The sequence below is a fragment of the Neodiprion virginianus genome, chromosome 1 (assembly GCF_021901495.1).
Source record: "Neodiprion virginianus isolate iyNeoVirg1 chromosome 1, iyNeoVirg1.1, whole genome shotgun sequence".
NCBI lineage: Eukaryota > Metazoa > Arthropoda > Insecta > Hymenoptera > Diprionidae > Neodiprion > Neodiprion virginianus.
In genome coordinates, this window is record NC_060877.1 from 13,751,998 (window position 1) to 13,777,701 (window position 25,704).

At 35.3% G+C, this 25,704-nt stretch overlaps 1 protein-coding gene across 1 annotated transcript; it reads right to left on the bottom strand.

Moving 5' to 3' along the window:
• Window positions 1-212: 212 nt before the first annotated feature.
• Window positions 213-25,190, bottom strand: LOC124303516 (facilitated trehalose transporter Tret1-like). The gene is made up of 5 exons (XM_046760802.1): window positions 24,529-25,190; window positions 4,781-5,310; window positions 3,553-3,858; window positions 2,712-2,899; window positions 213-1,353 (listed from the first exon to the last, which is right to left on the bottom strand). Exons 1-5 carry the CDS (start codon window positions 24,608-24,610, stop codon window positions 1,050-1,052), a joined length of 1,410 nt encoding a protein of 469 aa, XP_046616758.1. The 5' UTR covers window positions 24,611-25,190; the 3' UTR covers window positions 213-1,049.
• Window positions 25,191-25,704: the final 514 nt, after the last annotated feature.

Sequence of the window (25,704 nt, forward strand, 5' to 3'; positions counted from 1 at the left end):
ATATTAAGAAAGAAAATAGATGTATTTGGACACAAGCTCTCTTTTTAAAGTCTAGAGACTGACTGTTTTTACAATAATATCGGTTGACGCAGCAACCTTATTCTTTTTAAAGACATAAGAGGTTTATAAACGTCTTTTATTTATGATGACTACTAGATCATTCAAAAGGGGACAAAAACGGGTGATTTCACCCTTTGTAACAATATTGTTCCTATTTTCCGAACAAATTTTGGGGAAAATTCACAATAAAAACATGTAATTTGCACTCAAACACATAAAACCCAGACCATATTTCTAGATATTATAAGTTTGTGCTCAAACTACATTACTTCGTAAAATTCCATACATATTGGAGAAATTTTTGATGAACGGTGTGATCCAGACTCTACGACAACCATTATTTCTTCTATGGGCGCGAGCTACGTAAGATGGAATCGCATGAACCTCAAACTACAAAAGATTGAACTGTAAAATACTAGTAATCTGTGGTAATAAAACCGAATCGATCAAATATTCCATTATCACATAATCGCCCGTTGAAATTTTTTTTCAAAGTGTTACTCTCTTTAGCGATGTACACTAATATTCGTACAATCTAAAAATAAATTTTTCCACAAACTCAGAGATATCCTTAACATCGAAAGTGTAGATTTAATATCACTAAATTTTGTTCAACATCGTAGAAGGTTATGGAACGTTAAAATTAAAATCAAAGATTTCTAGTGTTACTTAGTTATGCAGAATTCTAAATCAGAAAACAAAGTTCAGATTATTACTGAAAATCCGAGCTTGAAACGGAGGACAAAACAACTCATATTAATTCCACTCTATCGGAGACTTGAACCACATAATAGACATCAGCAACAACGAGAGTCGATTGACACCAAACCACTGAATACAAACCATCTCTTATTGCCGAATTAATTATTAATTGATCGGATGAATTTCATAACTTTTCTTTTCTCGTACGACGCGAGTAACAAGTTTAACAACAATTGTAACAATCTAATGAACACATTTATTTTACTCCGAAGTTTTCTGTGAATATCTCAAGCAACTTCACTGTTTCTCGTTTGACAATTGTTTTTACCGTTGAGTTCATCCTGTATCTGTTGCAAGCTCTTTCCTCTTGTTTCGGGCACGATAAAGTATCCGAAAATAGTGGCCGATACCATAAGTACGGTGAATATCCAAAAGGTTATACCTTCACCAAAGGTGGCTTTCAAGGGCGAGAAAAATTTTGTCACAAGAAACGAAGTACTCCAATTTACCATCACCGCTAGAACAGACGCGGTGCCTTTCGTTTCCGGAGGAAATAATTCCCCCATCATCATCCATGGAATAGGACCATAACTGTGAATAAAAATGTTATAAGTTACGTATCACTTAGAATAACATAATGCAAAGTGTGTTTATTTTTACGTAATCGGGCGGGAATTATTTACTAGACACATACTGTAGTTGCACTTTTATTCTACGTCTAGTGTTACTAATTAGCCAGTCGTCGTATTCGGTCCTCTGTTGAAGTTCACATCAAATAATTCATTTGTAGTTTATTAGAATGCAATGTATGTCTTTGTAATTTTTACTGTTCCATCTTTTAATTTTTATTCGAGAAAATGCTTAGTATTACGTAGAGAGTTGCAATGAATTATACTGTCAAGTATGGGAAAAACTTTCTAATTCCAAAATGTTCCCATAATATAGTACGGGACGAGAATTATTACATCAACGTTGGTAGTCGGAAACTCAATAGTGACGAACTTCTATTTCTCTTCATCATACGACTATATACGAAGAATTAGTCTAAATTTGACTACAAAATTATCTCTATAAAGCAGCCATATCGATTTGGGACTCTTGCTAGGCAACTTATGAGGTATTCCATGCCAACTCGTCAAATGATTTTCCGTCACTATTTTTTATTTCGTTCATAATTTTTTATACAATTGGCCTATTTCTAAATAGCACTCCTAAACAATTTGGAATTTTTCTCTTCAACCGTTGTTTATTTATAAATTTTTAAAGATCAAAATAGAATAACATTTTTGTACATATTTCATTTCTTTGCTGAATTTTATCTATTTTTCTGAATCAACCGGATGATTATACATCTACAAAAATGAATGATTACCAATAAAATGTCAACTTAACTAAATTTAGTAATCTTTGTTTACTGAAATACGAAATAAATATGAAACATATGGTTTCTACTTCTAAACATAGCCTGAAATACTCATCATTGATCGAAGAAATTGTGAGAATTTTGTCGAAAACTTCGAAGATGTCTCTGTTCTGACATTGAAAATTCAAAAAAAAAAATAAAACGGTTGAAGCAAAAAATCTGAAATAATTTAAAAGTACTATTTAGACTTGGGAAAATCGTATACAAAATTATAAACCAAATCAATGACGGCGAGGGAAAATCTTTGGCAAGTTGGCGTGTAATACTTCTTATATACTTATAGTGATGACTCATCATTTTAAATATTACGAATAATTTCCTCTTCACACTAGACTAATAACATCTACGTACAATATACATTTCTGGATTAGCAGCTGATAGTTTTTAGAAATCAATAAAAAACAAACTTCTATACATTTAAATCGCTTAACATTAACGATAAAGCATTTATCAAATCGATACGTAATTAAGAAATCAGCTGCCTTTATGGAATAACTGTATTTTTCATGTATCAGGCACTACTAACCCTAGTGAAAATGCGATCATGAAAGTAGTCAACGACACAAGTGGCAGCCATCCTATACCATTCAGATCTAGCTTGAAATAGAGACCAAGCAGGAACAAGCACAGTGCCAAGGTAGATGACGACACTATCAACAAGACTCGTCTTCCAACTCTGTCGACTATAACAGCCGCCACACACGCCATGAAAGTCTGAAAAAAGTTCCACCGTGAAAACAAAACAAAGAATACTTATCAAGGGTACGCATGTCTTATGAATTCCAATATTATACTAATACAGCTAGCAGTTCTTCAGATATTACGCACAGTGGAATGTCTCTTCATACATCTAGTATCGTAAGATAATTATTTTTCCATTTTCTCTCTATCATTTAAGTGTAATTTAAAGTAAAACAGTGAAGGTATAGCTGGATGCTGTTGAAGGTATACCGATCAACATTGACTACAGATTATCAAAGACAGCCAAATAAATGGTTTTTGACGTTCTGCTACAGTAATTTCCTGCCATAACCGACGCCATTGACCTTTCAATTAGGTAAGAGAATTAGCAAATGCAGGGTTCTTCCATTGCTGCCGTGCCTTCGGTGCCCTTTAGCTTTCTTAAAAATACTGACTGTCTGCAGTTATATTTTGTCAGTATAGGAAATTGCGTGAAATTAGGACAGTTACCCGACTGCGAGTATGTAACCCAAATAACAGTACATTGGTTTCTAGCGGTTTGCCATTTAGGTCACCAGGCTGCAGGCTGGTATATGTTTATTTTATACTTAATCTCTCTGTATATTGAACTAGAGTTATTTACTTGATTTTGTGAGAAGATTAATGATTATAAATATATATCGAACCTGTACAAAAGCGACAATAATAGAAGCTACGTCAGCATCGAGAGAACTTCCAGCTGCTGCAAAGATTTCTTCAGTATAAAAAATGACAGCGTTAATTCCCGTCAATTGTTGGTAGGCTAGCATTCCCAGACCGGCAAAAAGGGCAGTGCGAGCTCCACGTGTCTTGACGAGATCCAGCACTGAAGACTTTCGCAAAGCTGCCTCTTCCACACTTTTTTGTATACTAGCCAACTCTTCGTTCACATCATACTTCGGCCCCCTGAACACGCTCAACGATCTCAAAGCTTCTGATTTTCTTCCTTGACCCTTGAGCCAAAAGTAGTATAAATTTATATTTGACAGTATAAGGTAGGTACATCGGAAGCAAAGTGTGTCACTATACAATGCGAGTCGACACATTGGAAATTATCTTTTGGGGTCAGCGCAGGTAATTTAATGATGCATGTTAAGATCACTGCCGTTTATATTACCGTCTTTCAAAGGTAATTCACAAATTTGTCAGTTGTGAGTTTGGTAACGATACGTTAAAACAATAAAAATCCATACAGTTCGAGTGGGAAGTCTCAACCAGACGTGGTGAACTATTCCGCAAATGAGACTCAATTTATTATTAAATGAAATATAAAACACAAGAGCTACAATAATGAAAATTTTACAAAGCAAAAAGTTTCATTTAAAAGAGAAAGCAACAGAGATTTTATCACTCAATTTGACGTGAAATGTGAACGGGGCTGTATTGAGATGTGGTTGCACGAGTAAGGTGCTCTCAAATAAAGTACAACTGGTACAAACCAATAACTGAAACGGTAAGTTACTTTATGCTTCACGTCTGTGAAGTGAGTTGAACTCTTATCGGACGAAAACTGAGCGCACGCTCAGCGGGGTCAGTTTTATACAAAGCGGTCGGGCATGTCAAACAATGCTCAAAAAATCGCCGGTAACGTTAAAGCTCTAAAGAGATCAACAGATCGATTTCCTTCTTGTGTGTTGATACTACTCATGATGCTCATTGATTTCCAAACAATCTATCGATGTCGTATGTGTTGAGGCATTATACAAGAGATTGATTTGTCGAGAGAAAGAAAATCATATTTCCCGAACATCAAATGGAAAATTTCTTCTTTGAATGACATAAATAAATAAAAACTCTATAGCCATGACTTAGAAGCTGCGGTTGAGAATGTGAAAAATAAAATATGACGGCCAGGCATCAATGTGCAGTACCTACCATTAACCATTGTGGAGACTCAGGCATCCAAATATAGGTAGCGAGAAAAACAACCTCGATTTGGGCGCATATAACGGCAAACCAGGTGTAATTTAAAAATGTGCCAAAAATAAATCCGAATAGGATACCCGCGGATAGGAAGAGTTGAAAGATAGAACCCAGCAGTCCTCTTATCGAGGGCTCTGCAAATTCGGCAATGTATATGGGGACTACAACACAAGTTAATCCCACACTAATCCCAGCCAAAGTTCTGGCCAGACATAAAAGCGCCACGCTCCTTGCAAATATGATGATTATCCATGATAGTAGGTAAGGGACCGCTGTTGCCAAAATCGTTTTTTTACGGCCGATTTTATCAGCTAGGGTACCCGCTGGCACAGCCCCTATTATAGCACCAATTGACAATATGGAACCAATCCAGGATCCTTGTTCGGTGTTCACGAAAAGCCAACCATTCGGGTCCTTCAGTTGCGGTAAAGCTGGCGAAGTCCAGGCCAACACACTGCCAGTAGCCAAAGCCAGCAAACAAGCTAGAATTAGGGTGAATAAGTTACATCGAGGCAATGTAAGTACAATATTATGCATTTTATCAAGGTTTATAATATATTTCTTTTTATATGTAAGCTTAATATCGTCACTTTTATCAGGCTTATATATGAAAAACCCATTATTATAAAATGTTGAAATTATCAGGGTTCGTTCTTATTAATTATAAGCAACAACTCTGTAAAGTTTCACATCGGTCCCTTAATTTATACCAAAGTCATACAACATGAAATGACTGGTTATAAAAACATTTAAAATTTTCGGGGCCTAGAGGAACGTGCTCCAGTTGACGTAGAGACTTAAAACTTTGAACAGTTTTTTTTCAATAATTTGGAACAGATCAGGGGGGCGTCCCACTAAAAATTTTTCTGACCCCTAAATAAGGACCACTCTGCTGCATATATTACAGATAAATAAAGCTGTCCAAAAAAGGTAGTACAAGTTTTATTTTCATAAATTATACTCTACATCTACGTTATTAAGCAATAATTATAAAATCATTAATCTATGAGATATTTCTAGTAGTTTACAAGCGAAAATTTTACCCCGAACACTCACGCTCGTAGATCAAGGCACTGGCGTTCTGGATTTGTTAAAAATACCTTCTAAGATGCTCTAAGCTTGTAAGGTATTAAAATTAACGGTATTGGGTTAGATTTTTGCTGAACAGTAGGTTTCAATATTTTATTAATGAAATTGCCATTGTTCGCCAGGAAAGGATGCTTATAAGCAGTTGATAAAGGCAGGCCAACAAAAGATACCAGTTCAGTTTTGAAAATACAACATGTGCTTGCAAAACGAATCAAAGACTCTCAGCGTAGGTCGCAGTTGGTGAGAATAATCATTTCCAAATATTTTCAAATGAGGATTAATCATTACGAATTGCAGGTACGTAAGCCTATTAAGCGAATCAGAAGACTGTACACGAAGTACATTTTGTTCAACAGCGGATACATTTTCTACTACTATTGGAACCCTACCTATATGTACTGACAATCAGCTAAGGTTTTAGTTTTTACTTTTAAATTGTAAGTTTAAAAATCAAGCCATTTTTCAGAATTTTTTACGGTATGTATTAAAATATACATTGCTACATATTTTAATTAGTTACATATATTACGACATTTACGTTTCAATATTTTACTCATCTTTCATTCAATTACGATAGGTACGCTCCTGCATTGAAAAAGAGGGTGACTAGTCTTAGTATGTCCACCATGTCGATGTCCATGCGCATATTCGACACTTGCCGCTGAAAATGTTTTAAAGATTCCATCAGAGCCTCCCGTAATTGCATTTCTGTTTGTTCAACATATTTGGTGACCTTTCTTTGTCAAATCCGATGTCTTTTTTTTAAGGGATACTATCGTGTATATGTAGTACTGCTGCTTATCACCATTGTTGTAAGGTTTTTGTAGTAACAGGCCTCATATTTTTACTCGGTTAAAAAAATTGATCGTAAGTCCACCTGTCAATTATTTCTCATTTCTTAAAAGCTGCTCCTCTCTTTTTAATATTTTGTTTCCAAATTTTCAGATAGTCTTTATTCTTTAAGGAGTATGCATAACGTTGAAATTGAAAAAAAATCAATTGACGGTTTATTTTGTTTTCTTATCGCTTAGAGTCTTATCTTTCATTTGCGATGAAGATTTCATGAAAGGTTCGAAAGTTAATTGACAGTGAGTTACGATGATTTCAGTGGGGTAGGTCGGAACGTCCCGGTGCGTCGCGGCTTTTGCGGTCCGCGGTGCGCTGTAACCTTATTTGTATTTTACCTCAGGGCAATATGAATTTGTCCTTCCAGCTATTGCCATGGATAAATTTTTCAACTATGAATTTTTCCTGCCAAGTATTCCCACAACTACTAGGTTTACCCACAGATGAATGTCTATAGCTGTTTACGCCAATAAAGCCGAGCTGACGTTTGTCAGCATTATTTGGTTAATCGCATTCAGTGCTTTAGTACAGATGAATGCAACCAGTGTCGGCTTGAGACATGCGCCCTGAGACAATTGGAGATTTCCCCCCCCCCCCCACCTGAATTTTAAATTATGTGTTATAAATCATAAAATTATATGTCAAGAACGACCCGCAAGTTGAACCAAATAAACCAATGCAAAACAGCTTACCTAAACCCAGAATAACTGAACTGATACCAAATTAACAGAAGCAATCTCAAAAACAACACAAAATGACCTAACCAAACCCAAAAAACCTATCTTCATTCCATCTAATATAACTTGCGACTTTAATTGTAAATCATTCTTTTGAATTTTCCACAAAGCAGTTATTCTGATCTCTAGTCAAAATTCAACACCATAAACACGTTTTCTCGTTAATAATAATGGAAGAAGAGGAGGCAGGAGGCAGTTAGCCATGTAGTGTATATTTTAAATTCCATACTTCTAACGATCACTATATCGCACCAGCTTAACATAAATGCCATTATTTTTATTTCCGTCATATAGATTTATGATTTATAAAACTATATTTTATTAAACTAATTATGCAAAAGTACACCTCCGAGCTTTTGCAACGGAGAAGTCTCATATGAAATCAACGACGTCGATAGAATCTGATATGTCGTTTGTGAGAAATAAGATTCGAAAAGAAATTACGGTAATCTTTTCAAACTTCACATTTCATGGCTCAAATTTGAACCTAACCCAATTCTGACTTGCTGATGGAAACATAGTCTATATAAAAGACGCGAGATATCTAATGAAAGATCCCGAAGTCCGAAATCGTCGCGTTGTTATTGGGTATCACATGTTGCGGATTGCGTTCGGTCATAAATTCGTGTATACACGCAATAACGGGTTCAGGAATTTTGAGGCTTGCTTGGGTTCACTCGGGATTGGTAAGGTTACTTTTAGTCCAGTCGGAACTTACATGAGTTCTATTCAACAGCCGTGCCAAATCGCCAATTTTTTTGTAGGTAGTTTGGACCTCAAAGAATATAGTGTGAAATTTGTGGGATCGCGAAATGACGACTTTTGGCCGAAAAAAATATTTAAAAAAACACATGTCACTATTTTGATGTTATTATCTTTGGAATGAGAGTTATCGAAAAATGTGCACCGTAATGAAATCTACAAAATAAGTCCTATGCAAAAATCAAGTAGAATTATTAGTTTGGCGGTAAATCACTGTTAAACAACAATTTTTCAAAAAATTCATTATTGTATTTACGCGGTTTATTTATAAAGTATTGTTCTGAAACTCATCCACCACCTAAAAGAAACTGTCCTGAAGAGATATCGGTAAGTTTTATCCAGCCATGTTATATAGTTTAGCAATAATGACCGATTTTCATAAATCCGGCGTGTCGATATAGCACTTGTTCCACAAGGCCGAGAAGGTGCCAAAAACTTAGGGTGATTCTTTTCAGCATGTACATTCAGGATTTAACTGAAAAGAATAGGTTTAAAAAAAAACCATGTTTTTCGAGGATATAAAATTTTAGCTTATAAACAAATAGAAGTTACGCCGTAAATATTTAAATTATTCAAAATGTTCTTCAAGATTCTTATAGGTCTTAGCGAGACGCGTAATTAAAAAAAAAACACACACACACACGCGGTCAGGCTGCAAACGGGTTCTGTAATTATTAATCTCATTTCGTGTGTTTATTCAGGAATTGACGCTGAAGCGTGTGGAGCCCAACAGATGTGGTTTTGTTATTGTTTGTTGAGTTTAGAGTGATTAGAGAATCCCGCCAAAGTGTGAACGATAAGTCATCATCTGAGGGTAACAGAAATTGGCGTTACCATGGATGCGCACCATAAGAAGCTCTAATTATAGACAACTGGGGTTACAAGGCCACTTTGAGGAGCTCTGAGTTTCGTTTTTCAATTGAAAAATATGAAACTTGAAGCTCTGATCCGAGTGTATGTGTACCATTAATTGCCTATAATTAGGGGTCCTTACGTTTCGCATCACGTAATCTCACGGTATGTATTACAATATAAAGATTCTGACGAGGGCGATGAATTATTCGCCGGAACGTTACAAAAGACTTGTTTTCTTTGTCCGCTGACTTGATGAATTTCTTTATGTTCGTAACTATGTAAAGAGATGAATTTCAAAATGATGAATATAACAATGTGTTAAGATGAATATTCATCAATTTATGCCACTGAACGCTTACAATTAATCAGATGAAACTTGTAATATCTATTTTCCAACTGTCTTATTTACCCGTATTGTAACGGGTTCAGCCACCCGACCAGGACCGAATGACGAATGGGAACAGAATGAAATTTTCATATAACCCCGTCAGGAGACCGTATACTTTTCAACTATGCAAATTCATTCGAGCCAAATTCAGTTATATCATTCTAACTCCATTAGATCGACAAAAATAATGTTATCTAAATAGATGCGCGATAAACATACACCAGGCTTACTGATAACAGGGTTAGAAACCTTTTCTTGATCCAAACGACTGGAGAAATAGTCGAAGAAGTTAACCAAAGGATGACGATATATAGTTGTTCCTGGTATATGTTGTACCTTATGTAATTTGTGTACGTATGCTTAATACATAACTCATACCATTGACTATCTTCAGTCACGCTCATACCTAATTCATTTACGAACGAAGACGCAGCTGACGTATAAAAGTAATTCCTCAACTTACGTTAGATTTCCGTGAACTTATAAAAGTACAGTTTATTTACATCGCAAAACCCAGACCATTCTACACAAAAATGCTACTTGTAAATAGTTTTTGGAAATAAGGCAACACTCGATTGTTACTAATGTTCGAGTACAATATGCTGTAACAAACCCCGATTAACCTCAAGCAATCATTATCATAAAAGAAATAAAAAATGAATTTCAAGATGATCAAGGTTACTTTGTTCAACTTTTACTTGTACTACGACTATGTCCGCTGATCCCCAAATACAAAATTGTTCAGAAATTTATCACCAAGTGGCTCAGATGATAATTGCCAATATCTGTCCGCGTTATTATACACTGGTGGCAGTACCCGTGTTGATTATTAGGAATTTCGAGTTTGAGAATATGTCGATACTTTTTTACCTGGAACTTCAGCACTTTTCCGGTAACCCCTAATAATAATATGACCCAGAAGATACAATTGTGTAATAATTTTAATTCCTGAATTTTGTGTGTGGGATTATGGGTAATTTTTGAATTTTATTTCTTAACGGAAGTGAACTATATTATCATCGGGAAAAATTTTGTAACAAGAATCTCTATGCTAACTGGTAATTTGTGGACATCTCGTAAACTTTGACGATACATATTTTCTGGTCAGAATTATAGGAAACGGTCATATTTTTAAGATGTTATTCATGACAAAACAATCATTTTTTCCTATTTTCACCACAAAATATTGTCAAAATATACCGAGTGTCCACAAATTACCAGTCAGTATTGGAATTTTTGTTACAAGAAGTTCCTCCGTATAGTAATAATGATATGACTTGCAATTCCGTCGTTCAGGACTAAAGTTGAAAGTTTACCGAGTGTTGTAGTATTGAGGAGGTGAAATTTATAAATTATCATGAATAAACTTCAATGAAAATTATTCATTGACCACTTGGGTGGATGTTTATAGTTAAATGTTGAAAGTCCGACTGAAGGGATCGAATGAAGCTGTCAGATGGAACTGAATATTTAAAAGAATGAAATAATAATGATCAATATTCAGTTCATTGGAATTTTAATAAAAAGCACTGCACATACAAAATACTTGTCTCCTGCGGAAGATATGTTCATATTGAATAAAGGAACAGCGCTCGAGTCCAAGAATGGCGAAAATCTATCTAGAACTGAGGTATTTGGCCCTGGTACAACCCACTGCCTGCACATTTGTTATACAATTACGTAATACGACGTAAGAGTATCGGGAAATTTCATTAGTTTAAAACTAAAAATTACGATTGACAGCGTTCAATTTTAATTACGCTACTAAAGTAAAATTTCCAAAAAATTCTTAATTCGAGTTTTTGAATCCAAAAATGGAAAGTAATTGCAATGATACGAATTTGCTCGTTAAAGAAGAAGAAATAGTTCTCAATTAAGTTTTTCCAATTATCAAAATAAAGAAATGATTCCTTATTCAATGTTTTGAATCAAGAGAATGAAAACAAATTCCCAATAAAATTTTTCGAAATAAAAAATGAAAAATAATCCTCAAAACTAAAAATACTTCCTACTTCAATTTCTTGGATTACAAAAAAATAATCACGTACCAATTTTTATGAACCGACAAATAAAAAACAATTCAGAATTGATAGTTTACTTCTATATTCAAGTAGTTACTGGCTTGCTTATTAATGCTAGTCTGTACTTTCTATGTAAAAACGACTTTTAATCCGTAAAATTTATAAATTTATAAATAAATCAATTCATAATTCAATTTTTGTTTTAGGGGTAGTGAACTAGTTTCAACGAGCGACTGTCGAACTCACGGGTTGAACTGGACCTTGAACTAGACAGATTCGTTGTCTACGCGTAATTACACGTCACTACTCTCTAACTCTCTACGCGGGGAATGGGCAGTCGGAAAGAAAATTAGTATCAAATAGGAAAACCAGTTTAAATTGATATCAATCACTTTTGAGTGTGAAATTGTTATTCGTAGAAAATTGATTCCGAGATTTGATGAATGTTGAAATCGCTACTTCCAAAGTAATTAGAACTTCCAAAATAAAAGGAGTTGAACTTGATAAGGAATAAATCATAAATTGGTTTATTGGAATATGGAATAAAAGCATACTTGTGAGAGGTGGAATAGATCTACACACTTGTAGAAAACGTTGATGAAAATATTTGAAACTCCAAGTGATGACGGCGAGTTGAGTAGCACGATCGACTTGCTGTTAACTAAATTGAATAATTTTAATTTATTTGCAAAGTTTGGTCTACAGTTTTTTGCCTCGCTTCACCCGTTTCCAAAATTGTATATTTGCACATCGAAACGCCTGGAAGTTCAGTCATTCGAGATTTTTCAAAGTTTTAAATTGCATCAATGTGAGTCAAAGTCTGAGTAATATTCAGATTGTAGGTTTTTGATGTTTCTCAGATTTGTCGCATAATTCTGCAAACAAAAACACGTATTCGACATATCGGCGGTAATAGCGATTATTGGTACTTTTTCTCAAAGATGAACAATGTCATGCTTTTCACTTAACAATAATAAAAATATATGACGCGCACTTATAACACTGAATATTCCAAAGAAATATTTTCATGTGATAAGAATGATTATGGTTTGTGACAAAGTCAACTGTATGTTAGATTATAAATATGCGCAAGGAAATTCTTGGGTTATCTTGTTGCTATACTACCTTCGATTACAGTTATCGGTACTCTTTTTGTCGTAGGTGGCTACAAATCACGTATGTATCACATTTTAAAAAACTTCTTTAACATCTTCAACTCTACCAACTCTGTAGTCAATTCTCACTTCGTAAAATTAAATAAATGTGCAACAGTGCAAAGTCTAACTATACTCGTTTCAAATGCTTTTGATGCAGAATAGCAAATTATAACTATGAGTATCATTTGTTAATGGTAGTACGTACAGCACACAGGATAAAAATTGCCTTTACGAATATAACGTTGCGTTGGTAACAGGATTTAATGATTTGATGGTCTCTCAATTGGATTCATTTTTATTATTGCGCTTACAATATTTTTAAGACTAACCTAATATTTATTTTGGTATTACCTAGTTATCACAATATTCAGTCTAGGACAATTTAGATAAATAATCTAATCCTCAAATTCTCAGTTTTAGTCTCGACAAAGATAGATAACAATAATTTGTACAACAATTGTGTACCTACTTACTACGCGTAAGTTATAACTTATAACTTAACAAACAAAAAATAGCTATAAAATCAATTAAAAAAATAACCGAAATATTATTACTAATCCCAAATTAGTATTTTAGCAAATTATTTTAGTATTCGTAATTAAATAATCTTATATTGTACGCTGAGAAAAGAAGTTTTTCCACGTTCTCATCCAGCAGATTATTCCGACGATCTGAGTATATTTGACCAGCAGCACTAAACAGTTGCTCACTTGGAACGCTAGTGGGCGGAGCGGAAAGGTACTTCAAAACTGCTTTTCTCAGACTAGGATATGGAATGCTGTTCCAATAACCATATATGTCAGCATTGCGTTGCAACAATGGCTCCGACAAATAGGATTGAATTCTTTCTTTCAAAATCGTTTGTTGAGTTTTTTCATCTTCAGATCCACTCACTTCCATCGGATCAGGCATATCATCGTGGACATCCCAAAGACTCTTCATTTCGTGTTGTATGTTAGAGGCTTGCGAGATTAATTCTGTTGATGTTGAAGTTGAAACTGAAGGATTCTCTCCACCGTGGGACTGTAGTAAGTCGTCGTTATTACTCTCCGTTAGAAAAGATATTATTTCTGTTATTGCCATATCTACTTCATATGAATTAAGATATTTGGATTTGAATCTTGGATCGAGCATTGTAGCAACCATCAACGAAGTATTTTTTTTAAAAAAAGAGCATTTGATATTCAAAGACTCATACAATGAGTTTTTCATATTTGTCATCGTATCACCGTCGTTTGAGCATCGAGCTTGTAATTTGCGGTTTAATAGTGATATTAAAGGTATCACTATTGATATGCATGCATCATCAAACGATAAATCAAGTATGGCTTCATAAAAAAATTTCAATACGGCTCTGATATTCTTTATAACTTCCCATTCGTTAGAGAGAAGAGGCTCAATCTTACCATGCTCAACACTGTACAAGTTGACTGCATTTTTTTGCTCCAAAAGCCTCTGTAACATCAAGTAAGTGCTGTTCCATCTCACTTCAACATCTTGCACCAAAGCGTGTTCTGGTAGACCGCATTGTTTTTGACATTCTGTCAGTTTTCTGGTTGCTGGCTCACTGCGATGGAAATGGCCTACGATTTTTCTGCATTTTTTTTTTAACAAGTCTTTGGTTTCTTCGTCTGAAAATAGTGCTTGCTTTATCACCAATTGCAGCGTGTGTGCGACACAACCTATCGATTCATATTTATTACGCATCGCGCAAATCATGTTTGCTGCATTATCACGTAGGATCAGAAAAATCTTGCCGTTTCAACTCCATTCATTCACCATCTCTGTAAATTTTTGCTCAATATATTGACCAGTATGATCTTGTTCTAGCACGCACGCACCCAAAACAAGTTTAAGGCGTTGATGATTCATGATAAAATGAGCTGTAAAGCTGAGAAGTGAACATGTTTTACTTGCATTGGTCCAGATATCAGTGGTGACACTCACCCACTCGCTGTTTGCTATTAAAGTCATTACTTTAGATTTGATTATTGCATATGTTTTCGGCATTAGTGTCGTTATAAAATATTTTTCGGATTTCATTCGATACTTGTGAACTGCAAGAGGATCGACAAAATTCAATCTACGAAATGCTTCGCCTTCCATCAATGCATAGGGCAGCATATCCACAATTATAAGATCCATTATTGCTTTATCAATCCTTTTTGAAATTTCATGATCATCGGGCCATTGTAAAAGTTTAGATTTAGTGGTAAGACTTGGGATCGTGGACTGCACAAGATTTTGTTGATCCGAACTCAATAATTCTGTGATTTTTGTACCGGTTCGCCTTAGTTTAGTTTCTTTTTTCAATTCAACAATTTCTGACTGTCTTTTCAACACTTGTCTGTGATCCTCGTCATGAACTTTTGATAAATGTAGCTTTATTCCGTGCAATGTTTGATTTTTAGGTTCATGGCTTCTTAATGAATATGACCTGTTACAAAGTTTGCAAATAGCTTTAGATGAATCGCTAATGCTTTTCTCAAAAAACTGCCAAATCGGATTTTTTTCTTTTCGTGACATTTTTAAAATTTTTTTTACGTGAAATAAATGAAATAATAATTATTATTAGATTAATAAATAATATCACATAGGTCACAGATAAAATAAAATAATATTATTAATAATAATAATTGTACCAATAGGCACAAAGCATTCAATCTTAATTGGGGAAAGTTTATTCGGGTAAACAAACACAAATTTAATTTTAAATATAAAAAAAAAAAACGCGCAGTAAAAGGAAAAGAATGAGTCGAGATGATTGACTAGATAATTCTCGTGAGCTATATTCTCCTATTCCCTCATAGCCAAACAAAATTATTAAGTAAATAAAGATCACACAATATAATAAATTAATCATAGCATTTACTTAATCGTTTGTTTGGGAAACATTGTGAAAATGAGGATATAGCACGTGATTCACCAACAGTTACATATATTAAATCAATATGCGAATCCAAGTAAAACGAAATCCAATATCACCACTTTCATTTGTCGTTTAGAAATAAAACTCAACAAAATAATGTTCGATAACAATAAGTTTAGATAATTTAATGAAAATAAAACGAAGTACTAATAAAAACAAAATAAATACTTACCAAATCACTCAATTGCAAAACATAACCTCAACTCACGATTGAATGGACAGTGGCAAACTGACAATGAGCCGGGGCCCCGCCGACGAGCAAGCACGAGTTAGCTGCGAATTTTACCGAACGACGCACGAAAATTCACGAACACTCGAGTTTCGGCGGGGTCGAAAGTTTCGGCTATATTTTGGCCGAAACCGAAACTAAAACCGAAACTAGATTTTTTGGCCGAAACTGGCCGAAACTGAAATTTCGGTCGGTCACGAATTATATGATAATCTCTGAATTTACCAGAAAGGAATTTAATACAAAACATTATTTAGTTATAATTAAATTGAAACACACAACACAGCATAAAATTGTCCCTTTCTTGGATTTTACAGAAATTGTTCGTTTCACGAAAAATTAACATATATAAGAAAATTCATTTTTTATTACTAATTGTTGAATAGGTTACCAGATATTGCCACTGGGATCAAAAAATTTGTTGGAGGGACATGCGAGGGTAGAGACAGTTTTAGTTATTGAACTCAAGCTTCGGGAAGTGTGAAAATATTTTATGTTTGAAATTCAGTGCGCCACATAGAAAACAGTTTAAATTACAACTATAGTCACTCTAAAAAAATGTATGTTTCATTCTTTACTATTTTTTCCCCAAAGGACAGAAAAAGACGAAATAGAGAGAGTTTCAAAAAATAGTCCGAGGACGGGAACCGTGACCCTCCAAGTTACGAGTCTGGCATCTTACCGCATGAGCCGCGATCGCTCCTTACTCAGCATCGATGATCGAAAATGAGTTTCGCTCCGCACGAAAATCCAAGAATTTCGAATAGCGCTATCTTCGCAACCAAAGCCTATCCGAGTGAAAATTGACCTCTTAGCACTAACGTGTAGAGAGATTCTCTCACACTCATTTTAAAAGTTTTATTTTTTTTAAATTTCAAATGAAATGACAACTCGACAATTGTTTTACCGTTACAAAATTTTATAATTTTTATAATAGTGAAAAATAAATTTCTTTAATACCTAAAATATGAAGGCAAAAAAGGTATTCACTCAGCGGTTAAAGGTATTTCCCTAAATATTTTGTTATTATTACTCCCTTATTTGAAATGACACATTCTTCACTTTCATAGTATTTGGAATTATTACTACTTTTTATTAGCAAAAATTAAATTTAATAATAAATTCTACTTCGATTTTAACCTAATATTATCTTATCATTATATTTGAAATTTTGGTCTCAGCCATTGCGCAGAAGGGTGAGATTTTGTTTTATCACGCGAGTTAAATAGGAAGTTTCGAATTTTCACTACGTGAAGGGAAAACTTGATTCACAACATCAAGCCTCCTTCAACCCTTATGTGGGCACCTTTTACCACATTAATACGTACCCGGAGTCCGTGGGTACCTATCTCTATGGTTTTTATTATTTTTTGAGTGCTGAATCATCCAAAATCGATTCATTTTATTAAATAAACATAAATAAAAAGTATAACAGCTATTTTCAAGTCTTACAGGACAGTTCAGTTGCCGCAAAGGGAAATCGGAGCACGGGTTCCGAACACTACGCAGGCAGAGCGTGGTCAGTTTTGATCATTGGCGGTTGGCAGATGTTCGAAATGTTAGTGGCAATATTTTTGTAACATCTTGTAACGGAAAGTTTGACTTGGGAAAATTGTAAACATAGTAATTCAACCTGACGAAGACGTGCTGCTACAACACAGAAGGACGCGATCGTAGTCAGGAATCATCATGTCCAATGACGATAGTTACATCTGTTCAGCTCAGAAAACTGCGAGGAAAATACAATTTCTAACGGTTGTGTGATATTTCCTATGAAATTCTAAACTGTGGAGAATCCGCCACAGCGCGTGGAGTCGAACTTCCTGTGCAGGTGTTACAAAAAATCATTTTTAAACTACAAGTGGGTACCCGGGTACTCTCCGTGGCTACATGTTTTTAACCGGCCATATTTTATGGTAAGCAAGAATTTTTTTTCTATATTTAGTTACGGAAATAGGTTCTAAATAAGTTGAATGTTGGATCGTAAGCATCAGCAAGCTCAGATCGAAAAAAACAAATTTCAGCAAATTTTTAAAGGAAATTGCGCACATGAGGGTATAGTGTTGTGCATCACTGAAATAGCGTGCTTGTGACAAAAGACTAGCAAAATATTTACGCCCACAAACTAAACTCTACGGAAAGAGAGGCGAAATACCGTATTATTAAAAAGATGAAATTTTGATTTTAATTTCAATGTTTTGAATATACAGGGTATTTATGTGAACCCTGCACATACTTCTAGGGTGAGTAACGACTGTCTGGGCAAGAATTTTGAGGTAAGACACTCATGGCCGGAAACTTATCGTAATGGCAGTGGAGGGCTTTGAAGGATTTGGTACAGTGCGTTTATTCGTACTCTAATGAATCAGTTTTATTCAGCCGTAGGCAACGGTACAACGTTTTTGCGTGAAGTCAATAAATGGTAAACTCGCTAGAATACCCGAGGCAATGACAAGACGTTGCACGGAGTGCCTTCTTCAAGGTGGCGGACACTTTGAACAATCTGATTGAACACGTGAAATTGTACATATTCCGTACTATAAGAAATTATTTTGTTACCTTTGTTATGTTTTGTCGTTTTTTTTCGAAGCTTATCGTTTTGTCGATAAATTAACAACGTAATCAGTAATTTCGATCTAATTAATCACACTAAGTAATTAGCGGTACCCAACACTGCGTTTAACCGACGCCTGCTGTATAGTTGGTTGCCTACATGACGGCGCTTAGTGAGATTTTTTAGCCGGTTTTATTTCGCGAACACGACTTTGGAAACCACCTGTTCTTTAGGTTAATTCAGTCAACTCGACCCTCTCTATTACACCTATCATTTCACGTACTTACTTCTGGAGCACCCTGTATTTTGTTCATATAATATTCAAAGGAATTAACATTTGAAAAGCAAAACTTAATTTTCACGTAATAATAAAAACAGGATTAAAAAATAAATACGAGTAACCAAATATTTTTCTTAAGCCAATTGAACATACCCGTGTAGAACTTCTTTTTTTCCGTGCCTGTGTTTTTAAAATAATCCGTTGGATATTTGTAATATTGGTTGTAGAAATAGGGCAATCTGCGGCAGTGTGTCGGGTATTTCGTGTATTTGAACTCGCATGAATCATTGGCAAGGTCACAATGATTATCCGTAGCGGCTGGATATATATAATTCAATTGTCAAATCACGAAAACCAATTGGCCAATACCAATTGCTACGCTTTTGCAACAACGTGATTGCCAATCATTATTTACGTATATCTGCTTACCAGAGCCGTATCTAGGTATGGCCGCAAACTTGGCGGGACTTGACATTTGCGTCCCCCCACACCGCGGGTTTTGGTGGTTACGGAATACTACCCAACCAAAACGGTGGATCCGGGGGTCCTTCCACGGAAATCTCTCTATTTTACGAAATTAAAGTGCAAAGTTGTAGGTTTAAGGTTTTTTGATCCGAGAATTCCGCTTCTTTAAAATACCAATTTTTTGGTGGAATTTGTGTCAAATTCTATATTTTCCTTATATGAAAATATGAGCTTACTATTTGTAAGAGACGTTATTTACATAAAACAAATGTTTGTATCTGACTGACAGAAGTGGAATGTAAATTGACTGTACATCCTTATTTGCAGACAATTATACTGACAATAAATTTTCTGAACAATAAAATCGTAGTTACAAAAATACCGTGCATAGAAGGCCTACGAAGACGTAAAATTTATACTTTAATAAATTGAATAAAATGCGAAAAAATATTCGATTAAAAACTTATATTACATGTATTTACATAAACTATTTGAAAGCTTTGCTATGAAACATGGAGAAGTCCAGGCGCCGCGGGAGGGTTATGATCGGTTCTGATATTGTTCCAGTTACGACATGCTTGCTTAAATTTTGTGTTTTTTTCAACTGTAAGGCGGCAAGGGAGGGGCGGAGATGAAGGTAATGTCACGTTGTAACTAGCCAACTGGACTGTTCACAGTATTACCGTAAGAGTAATAGACATACGGTAGAACCTCGATCATCCGAACGCTCAATTATCCGAACGTTGGCGCGAAATATACATTGTTGTTCGCTGCCACCGCCGTGAGTAACAATGTATCTTTGCGAGAATCGCAGTCATGCAAAGGCGCATATCGAGCGTGTTGAAACGCGCTTTGTTTCATCAAACGTTGTTAGTCCGCTTACGGAGATTCGTCGCGCAGTTTTAATATATGTATATATCTATGTACTGTTTTTATGTAAAAAGGTGTTGTTTATGATCTCGTCCCAAAGAACCCACGTTTCGATTATCCGAACTAGTTCCGGTCCCAATTGATTCGGATAATCGAGGTTCTACTGTAATTACACACCACTTACGTACGGTAACTTTTAACAATCTGGAATAACATTTATTTCAATAACGTGAAATTTTTGTCCTCAACGAAATGCACTAATCTAAAAAAAAAAAATTATTTTTCATGGCCGATTTTGGGCCCCTGCGGTAGTTGCGCCCTTGGCGGGCGCTCATCTCGCCACCGCTTAGATACGGCTCTGCTGCTCACAGTGAACTGCTTTTACAAAAAAATCCCCAAGGACCGCTGGTAAAGTCGCAATGACAATACCGAGTATTGGATAATTTGTTTATCGACTCCCGTGACTCGATCGGTCAATAGCACCTATCTCGCATTCAAAAACAGAGTGATAGCCGATCGTAATCAACTTCTTCAAAGTGTCCGTGCGTATGCGCGTGTGCATATGTGATTGATGTGTACATACATTCAAATCCTTTGGGGTCGCTAGTATAAGACTGTATTCGCAATTCTGGGCGTTTGAGTATAATTAATATAATACTTTTAGTTTTATGAATTTTGGATTTTGCATGCAATGATAAACAATTGGCACTTTAATATGTTTATCAGCCGAGAACCTCTGTCATCCTAGCTGTGATCGTTGAATTAATCAATTCCGCACTTAAATAAAAAAAAAATAACAAAAAAGTTGATTGTACGTAGGAACAGTCAGAGGAATTGGAAAAAGTAAAATAATACGAAACAGAGGTAGAAGAATAATAAAGTAATATAAAGAAAAGATTGAAATAAGGATAATGGTGGTCTTGTCTTGGCAGAAATCAAATAATCTATTAGTGTCAACAAGAGGCTAATTATGTTATCCTATAAACCATTTTGTCAGTTGGCTAGATGATAAAAAATGGAGTTTCAATTATGGTGAAGTATATTATGTAATTACAGTATTTCAAAAAATGTGCAAACAGTGCGAGTATTCGAAGAATAAATCTCTGGTCAGATACAAGAGCGAATCAGCTGGTGATATGTGAGTCACCTTAGCTGACTGTTTTCTGGTTTTTTGGTTAATGCGTAAGAATTAGAGTTTTTGAAATTCCACTCGCCTGTTTCCCCTTTTCGTCAGTAAGCCATGTTTGATTCGTGATTTTCTATAGCTCGCGTTTTTTTGCAGTTACTTGTGCTGCTCTTGCTATGCCTATTTGGCTTGGATTCTTTTATATTAACGATTTTCTAACTCTTTCCTGCTCTGTTATCTTTATTCTAGCTATAACCTTTACTTTCCCTACATATAATATATCTAGGGACCTTACACGCATTTTTTTCATTTCGGTTTCCAACTGCGTCGCTGTTGATCGATCGCGATTTTATTTACTCAATGGTTCTCCATAACGTCAAGCCGAAACCTTTATTTTATAACCGTGATCGCGTTCGCCAGTGATATGCCTATCTCTCTACGTGCCATAGTACATTGAACGCGCGCTAGTAGAAATTGACGATGTCGGTAAAAGAAATAAATGGAAAAAAAGTGAAATGTTTTTTGGGAATATCAATCCGACGATCTTCCGAATGACAGTAAAATAGAATAAAAAATAATGTAAATTAATACCGCGAGGCCCGTGTCTCGGGCCTTTTAGTGTTTTGAGAATCTTAGTATTTTCCAGTTCAGTTCACTAAAGTAGCATTTCGTTTCCAATTTTACAGCTATAGTCGAGGAAATAAAGCAATGGACTGTCGATTTTTTGAGCAGTAGGACGGATTTTAATGCGGTTTTTTGCATTCGCTTCGTAAGAGCGCCTACAAACTTTGTGAACTAAATTGATTAATGAATTTTTTAAAAATGCATTATGGCATTAATAATATGCATTTTGCAAGTGCATGCAAGAGACACTAAATAAAAAATTTGCTACTCGGGGGTTTTTGGGGTCGCTGAACACGAATATCGCCACGGCAACCGTCTCCGAGGTACCTGGTGCCCAGGGTGGACAGTATCAACGTCTTCTCCTAGAGTTTTGGCGAAAATTGTGATCGAATTTGTGATTGAATTAAGAACAATATACTTTAATTGAGGTAAAAATGATAATACTCAAGATAATTCCAGAAAAAGACGTTGAAACGTTCACCCTGGGCACCGCGTACCTCGGAGACGGTTGCCGTATCGATACTCGTATTCAGTGACCCCAAAAACCCCCAAGCAACGAGTTTCGACAAATTCGATCACAATTTTCGCCAAAACTCTAGGAGAAGACGTTGATACTGTCCACCCTGGGCACCAGGTACCTCGAAGACGGTTACCGTGGCGATATTCGTGTTCAGCGACCCCAAAAACCCCCGAGTAGTAAATTTTTTATTTAGTGTCTCTTGGAAGTGCACTTGCAAAATGCATATTATTAATGCCATAATGCATTTTCAAAAAATTAATTAATCAATTTAGTTCACAAAGTTTGTAGGCGCTCTTACGAATCGAATGCAAAAAACCGCATTAAAATCCGTCTTACTGCTCAAAAAATCGACAGTTGGGCCGTTTTTAGTGCTTTATTTCCTCGACTACTACCAAACATTTCCAACGGTACGAAGATTTAATCTTTACGGATTACAATTTTAATGCACCGATACTCGAGAGCAGCATGAATAACCCCGAACAGTTTTAAATGGAAATAATCCATATATCTAGTGGTAAATAACACATTATCTTGATTAGAGACAGTTATCGCGGCAATCGAGTGGGAGGGCAATACATTAATTAACAGTAATTAGATCGCTGTAATTCCAGAGACCCCACGCGAACTACACGAGGATGAATCCATCATTTCTATTTAATCGTGTGACTTAATCTCAAATTTTTTATTACTACACGAGCCCAAAGAATTATAATCTATGTGATCCTGATGTCGTGACAATCACAAAGGCTTTCATTGCTAAGTTAAATAAGGTGCATTCCATGCCAAACTCACGAAGCCCGTGACCCCGACCAATTTAGATTTTTCTGATTCTTTTTTTATATGATCAATCATCCTCCAAAAACTATGAAAAAATGTTTTTATATTTATTTCTTTATTTTTTTATTCGTTTTTTAAGCTTTGTCAAGATGGCTATTTTTTCCAGAAAATTCACGGACATTCCTTGACGTGAAACGATGATTTTAAACCCAGGACGGAAGTGTGATTCCGATTTTTTCTATTTTTTCAGAGGGATTCTATCATTTTATTTCAACGATTTTAACGCAAGTGGTTCCATTTTTTTTTTTTTTTTTTTGTTTCGGCGCTTCACCTCGGAATTTCCGAAATATGAATAATAATAGGCGATAAGTATCTTTAAGACAAATTAATATTTATTTATAGTAGGGTTTCCTATTATCATCCTATCTGAAATAAAAGAATGGTACAACTTGCGTTGAAATTTGCGAAATAAAATGTTTGAATCCCTCTGAAGAAATAGAAAACGACAGAATCACACTCCTGTTCTGCGCTTAAAGTCATCGTTTCGCATGAAGGAATGTTTGTGAATTTTTTCGGAAATGGCGTTTTTGAGATACCTTGAATAACGAATAAAAAAGAATTATTTAAAAAGTTTTTTCGTGGTTTGTCCAAGGAAGATTGAAGTTTAAATTGGTCGGGGTCACGAGCTCGGTATGTTGGCATGGAATGTTCCACATATATTCAAAGTAATGTATGCTTCATAAATAATGCTTCATCTCGATGATGATTTCCCAGAATCGGCGGATGTGGGTAATACTATATAGAATGTTCATAATAAATATGCAACAGTTTGTAGATGTGTCGAACATTATTATTTTTGCTACGTAGCAACACTTGTGTATTCTAGCACACTTGCACTTTACCAAAAGACCTTGCATGGGGGACAAATTTTTCTTATCAGCCAACGCGTTCAAAAAAAATACCTATCAACCAGTTCTATTTCTCATACTTTCGAATTTTCAATCATTCGTTCAATTGCCAGTACACGATTTATTATTCTCCCACAAGAAAAGCTTGAGTTTATTCAGGTATCAACGCAAAGATCTTTACGCCCACGTTTAAAATTTTGATAAAAGACAAGAGAGCTACCACAAATTGTACGTATATATTAGAAGTCAAGAAATCTAATAAAAACCCGCCACAAATCAAGTCTTATAATAACTTTCTTACACAGTCCAAATAGTAACTTGAATCCTCTATCTCGCTTAGCGTCTGAAGTTCTTCATCAAGAAATAAGCGTCGCATTGATGTATTTCGTGGTTCTCTTTGTCGAAACCATTACGGAATCAGAAGTTTAACTTACGATACATTTCCACTTGTTAATAAATAAGATGTACATGAAAACTCGTGTATGACATTTGGTCAAATATACTAATTTTTAACCAATATATGAAGTTTTAACATTCAACCGTTTAAAAAGTAATAATTTTACCAGAAATCGCTGCGGAGTATTGCCATAATTTTTTAGTGTCTTGTGGCACTGGTCTGCCACTAACGATTCCGATACTCTCCATGTATTAGCACTTGTTTCACACTGTTCTTGTTTTATTCAGAAGAACATAGAGATGTCACCAAGTTTGCGTGTCTTTACATCAAGATGCGCACAGGGATCGGCGGAACGGGCGAGAATTTATAATTTGAAAAGTCAAAGTGTACTGAGATTTCGAGATGTCAGATCGTGCTAAACGATTAGAATGAAGTGGTGGATAGAATACGTTGGTGGCCAGAGTATATTACCACGACATTATCTAGCTTTATTATCACGAGCCACGCTTATCTTCGGTTATTTAAAAAAAATTGAATATTAGCAATTGGCTGAAAGGAAAGCTGCTGAAGAGGTTGTAAAAATAAAATTGATGTCATTGTTTACACATGGTCGAAGAGAAGTGAATTCTATCAGACGAATCCATTCACTAAGTTAAATTCAATCAACAATAACTTCCAGGCTTAGGTGATAAGGTTTCGTCCACTCCGGATAATGAGTAGGTATAATAATGTCGAAATCACTTCTTGATAAACAATTGTCGAAGAGTTCCACCAGATTCACATTATCGGTATGAGGGAAAGCTGTCACAATAATTTCAGCGCACTTCGAATAGTCCACTGCGCATAACGATCCAGTTTAACACAACAAGTTGATATGAAGTATACTGGATAAATGATTATACGTTGAATGTCGTATGTAAAGCTTTCCGAACTGGTAAAGAGTAAAAAAATAAATAAATGGTTCATTCAATGTTTGGGATTTTCCATGCGGCCACGTGTCAGCGTTAAGTACACAATACTGCTGCTCACGAACTCATTGCTTGCATAATATCTAAGTATTACGAATGAAATATTAAACAGTCTTATCTTCATCGCAGGGCATGGTCGTCGGCATGGACTAGGCTCCAGGGGCCCCCATAAAAATTCATTCAATCGTGAGAAAGCAGCCAATGTCAAATAATGTGTTACCTTCGTATGAATGAAAAAGTATATCTATCGAATTCATTACACAGCGTCAGTGTCGTAATATTAACTGCGAGATGTTGTATATTTTTTCATCGAAAATCCCATGGCCCTGAATTGATTTTTCAAGTTAATCATTTGCACAACGTTTATCTGTGCA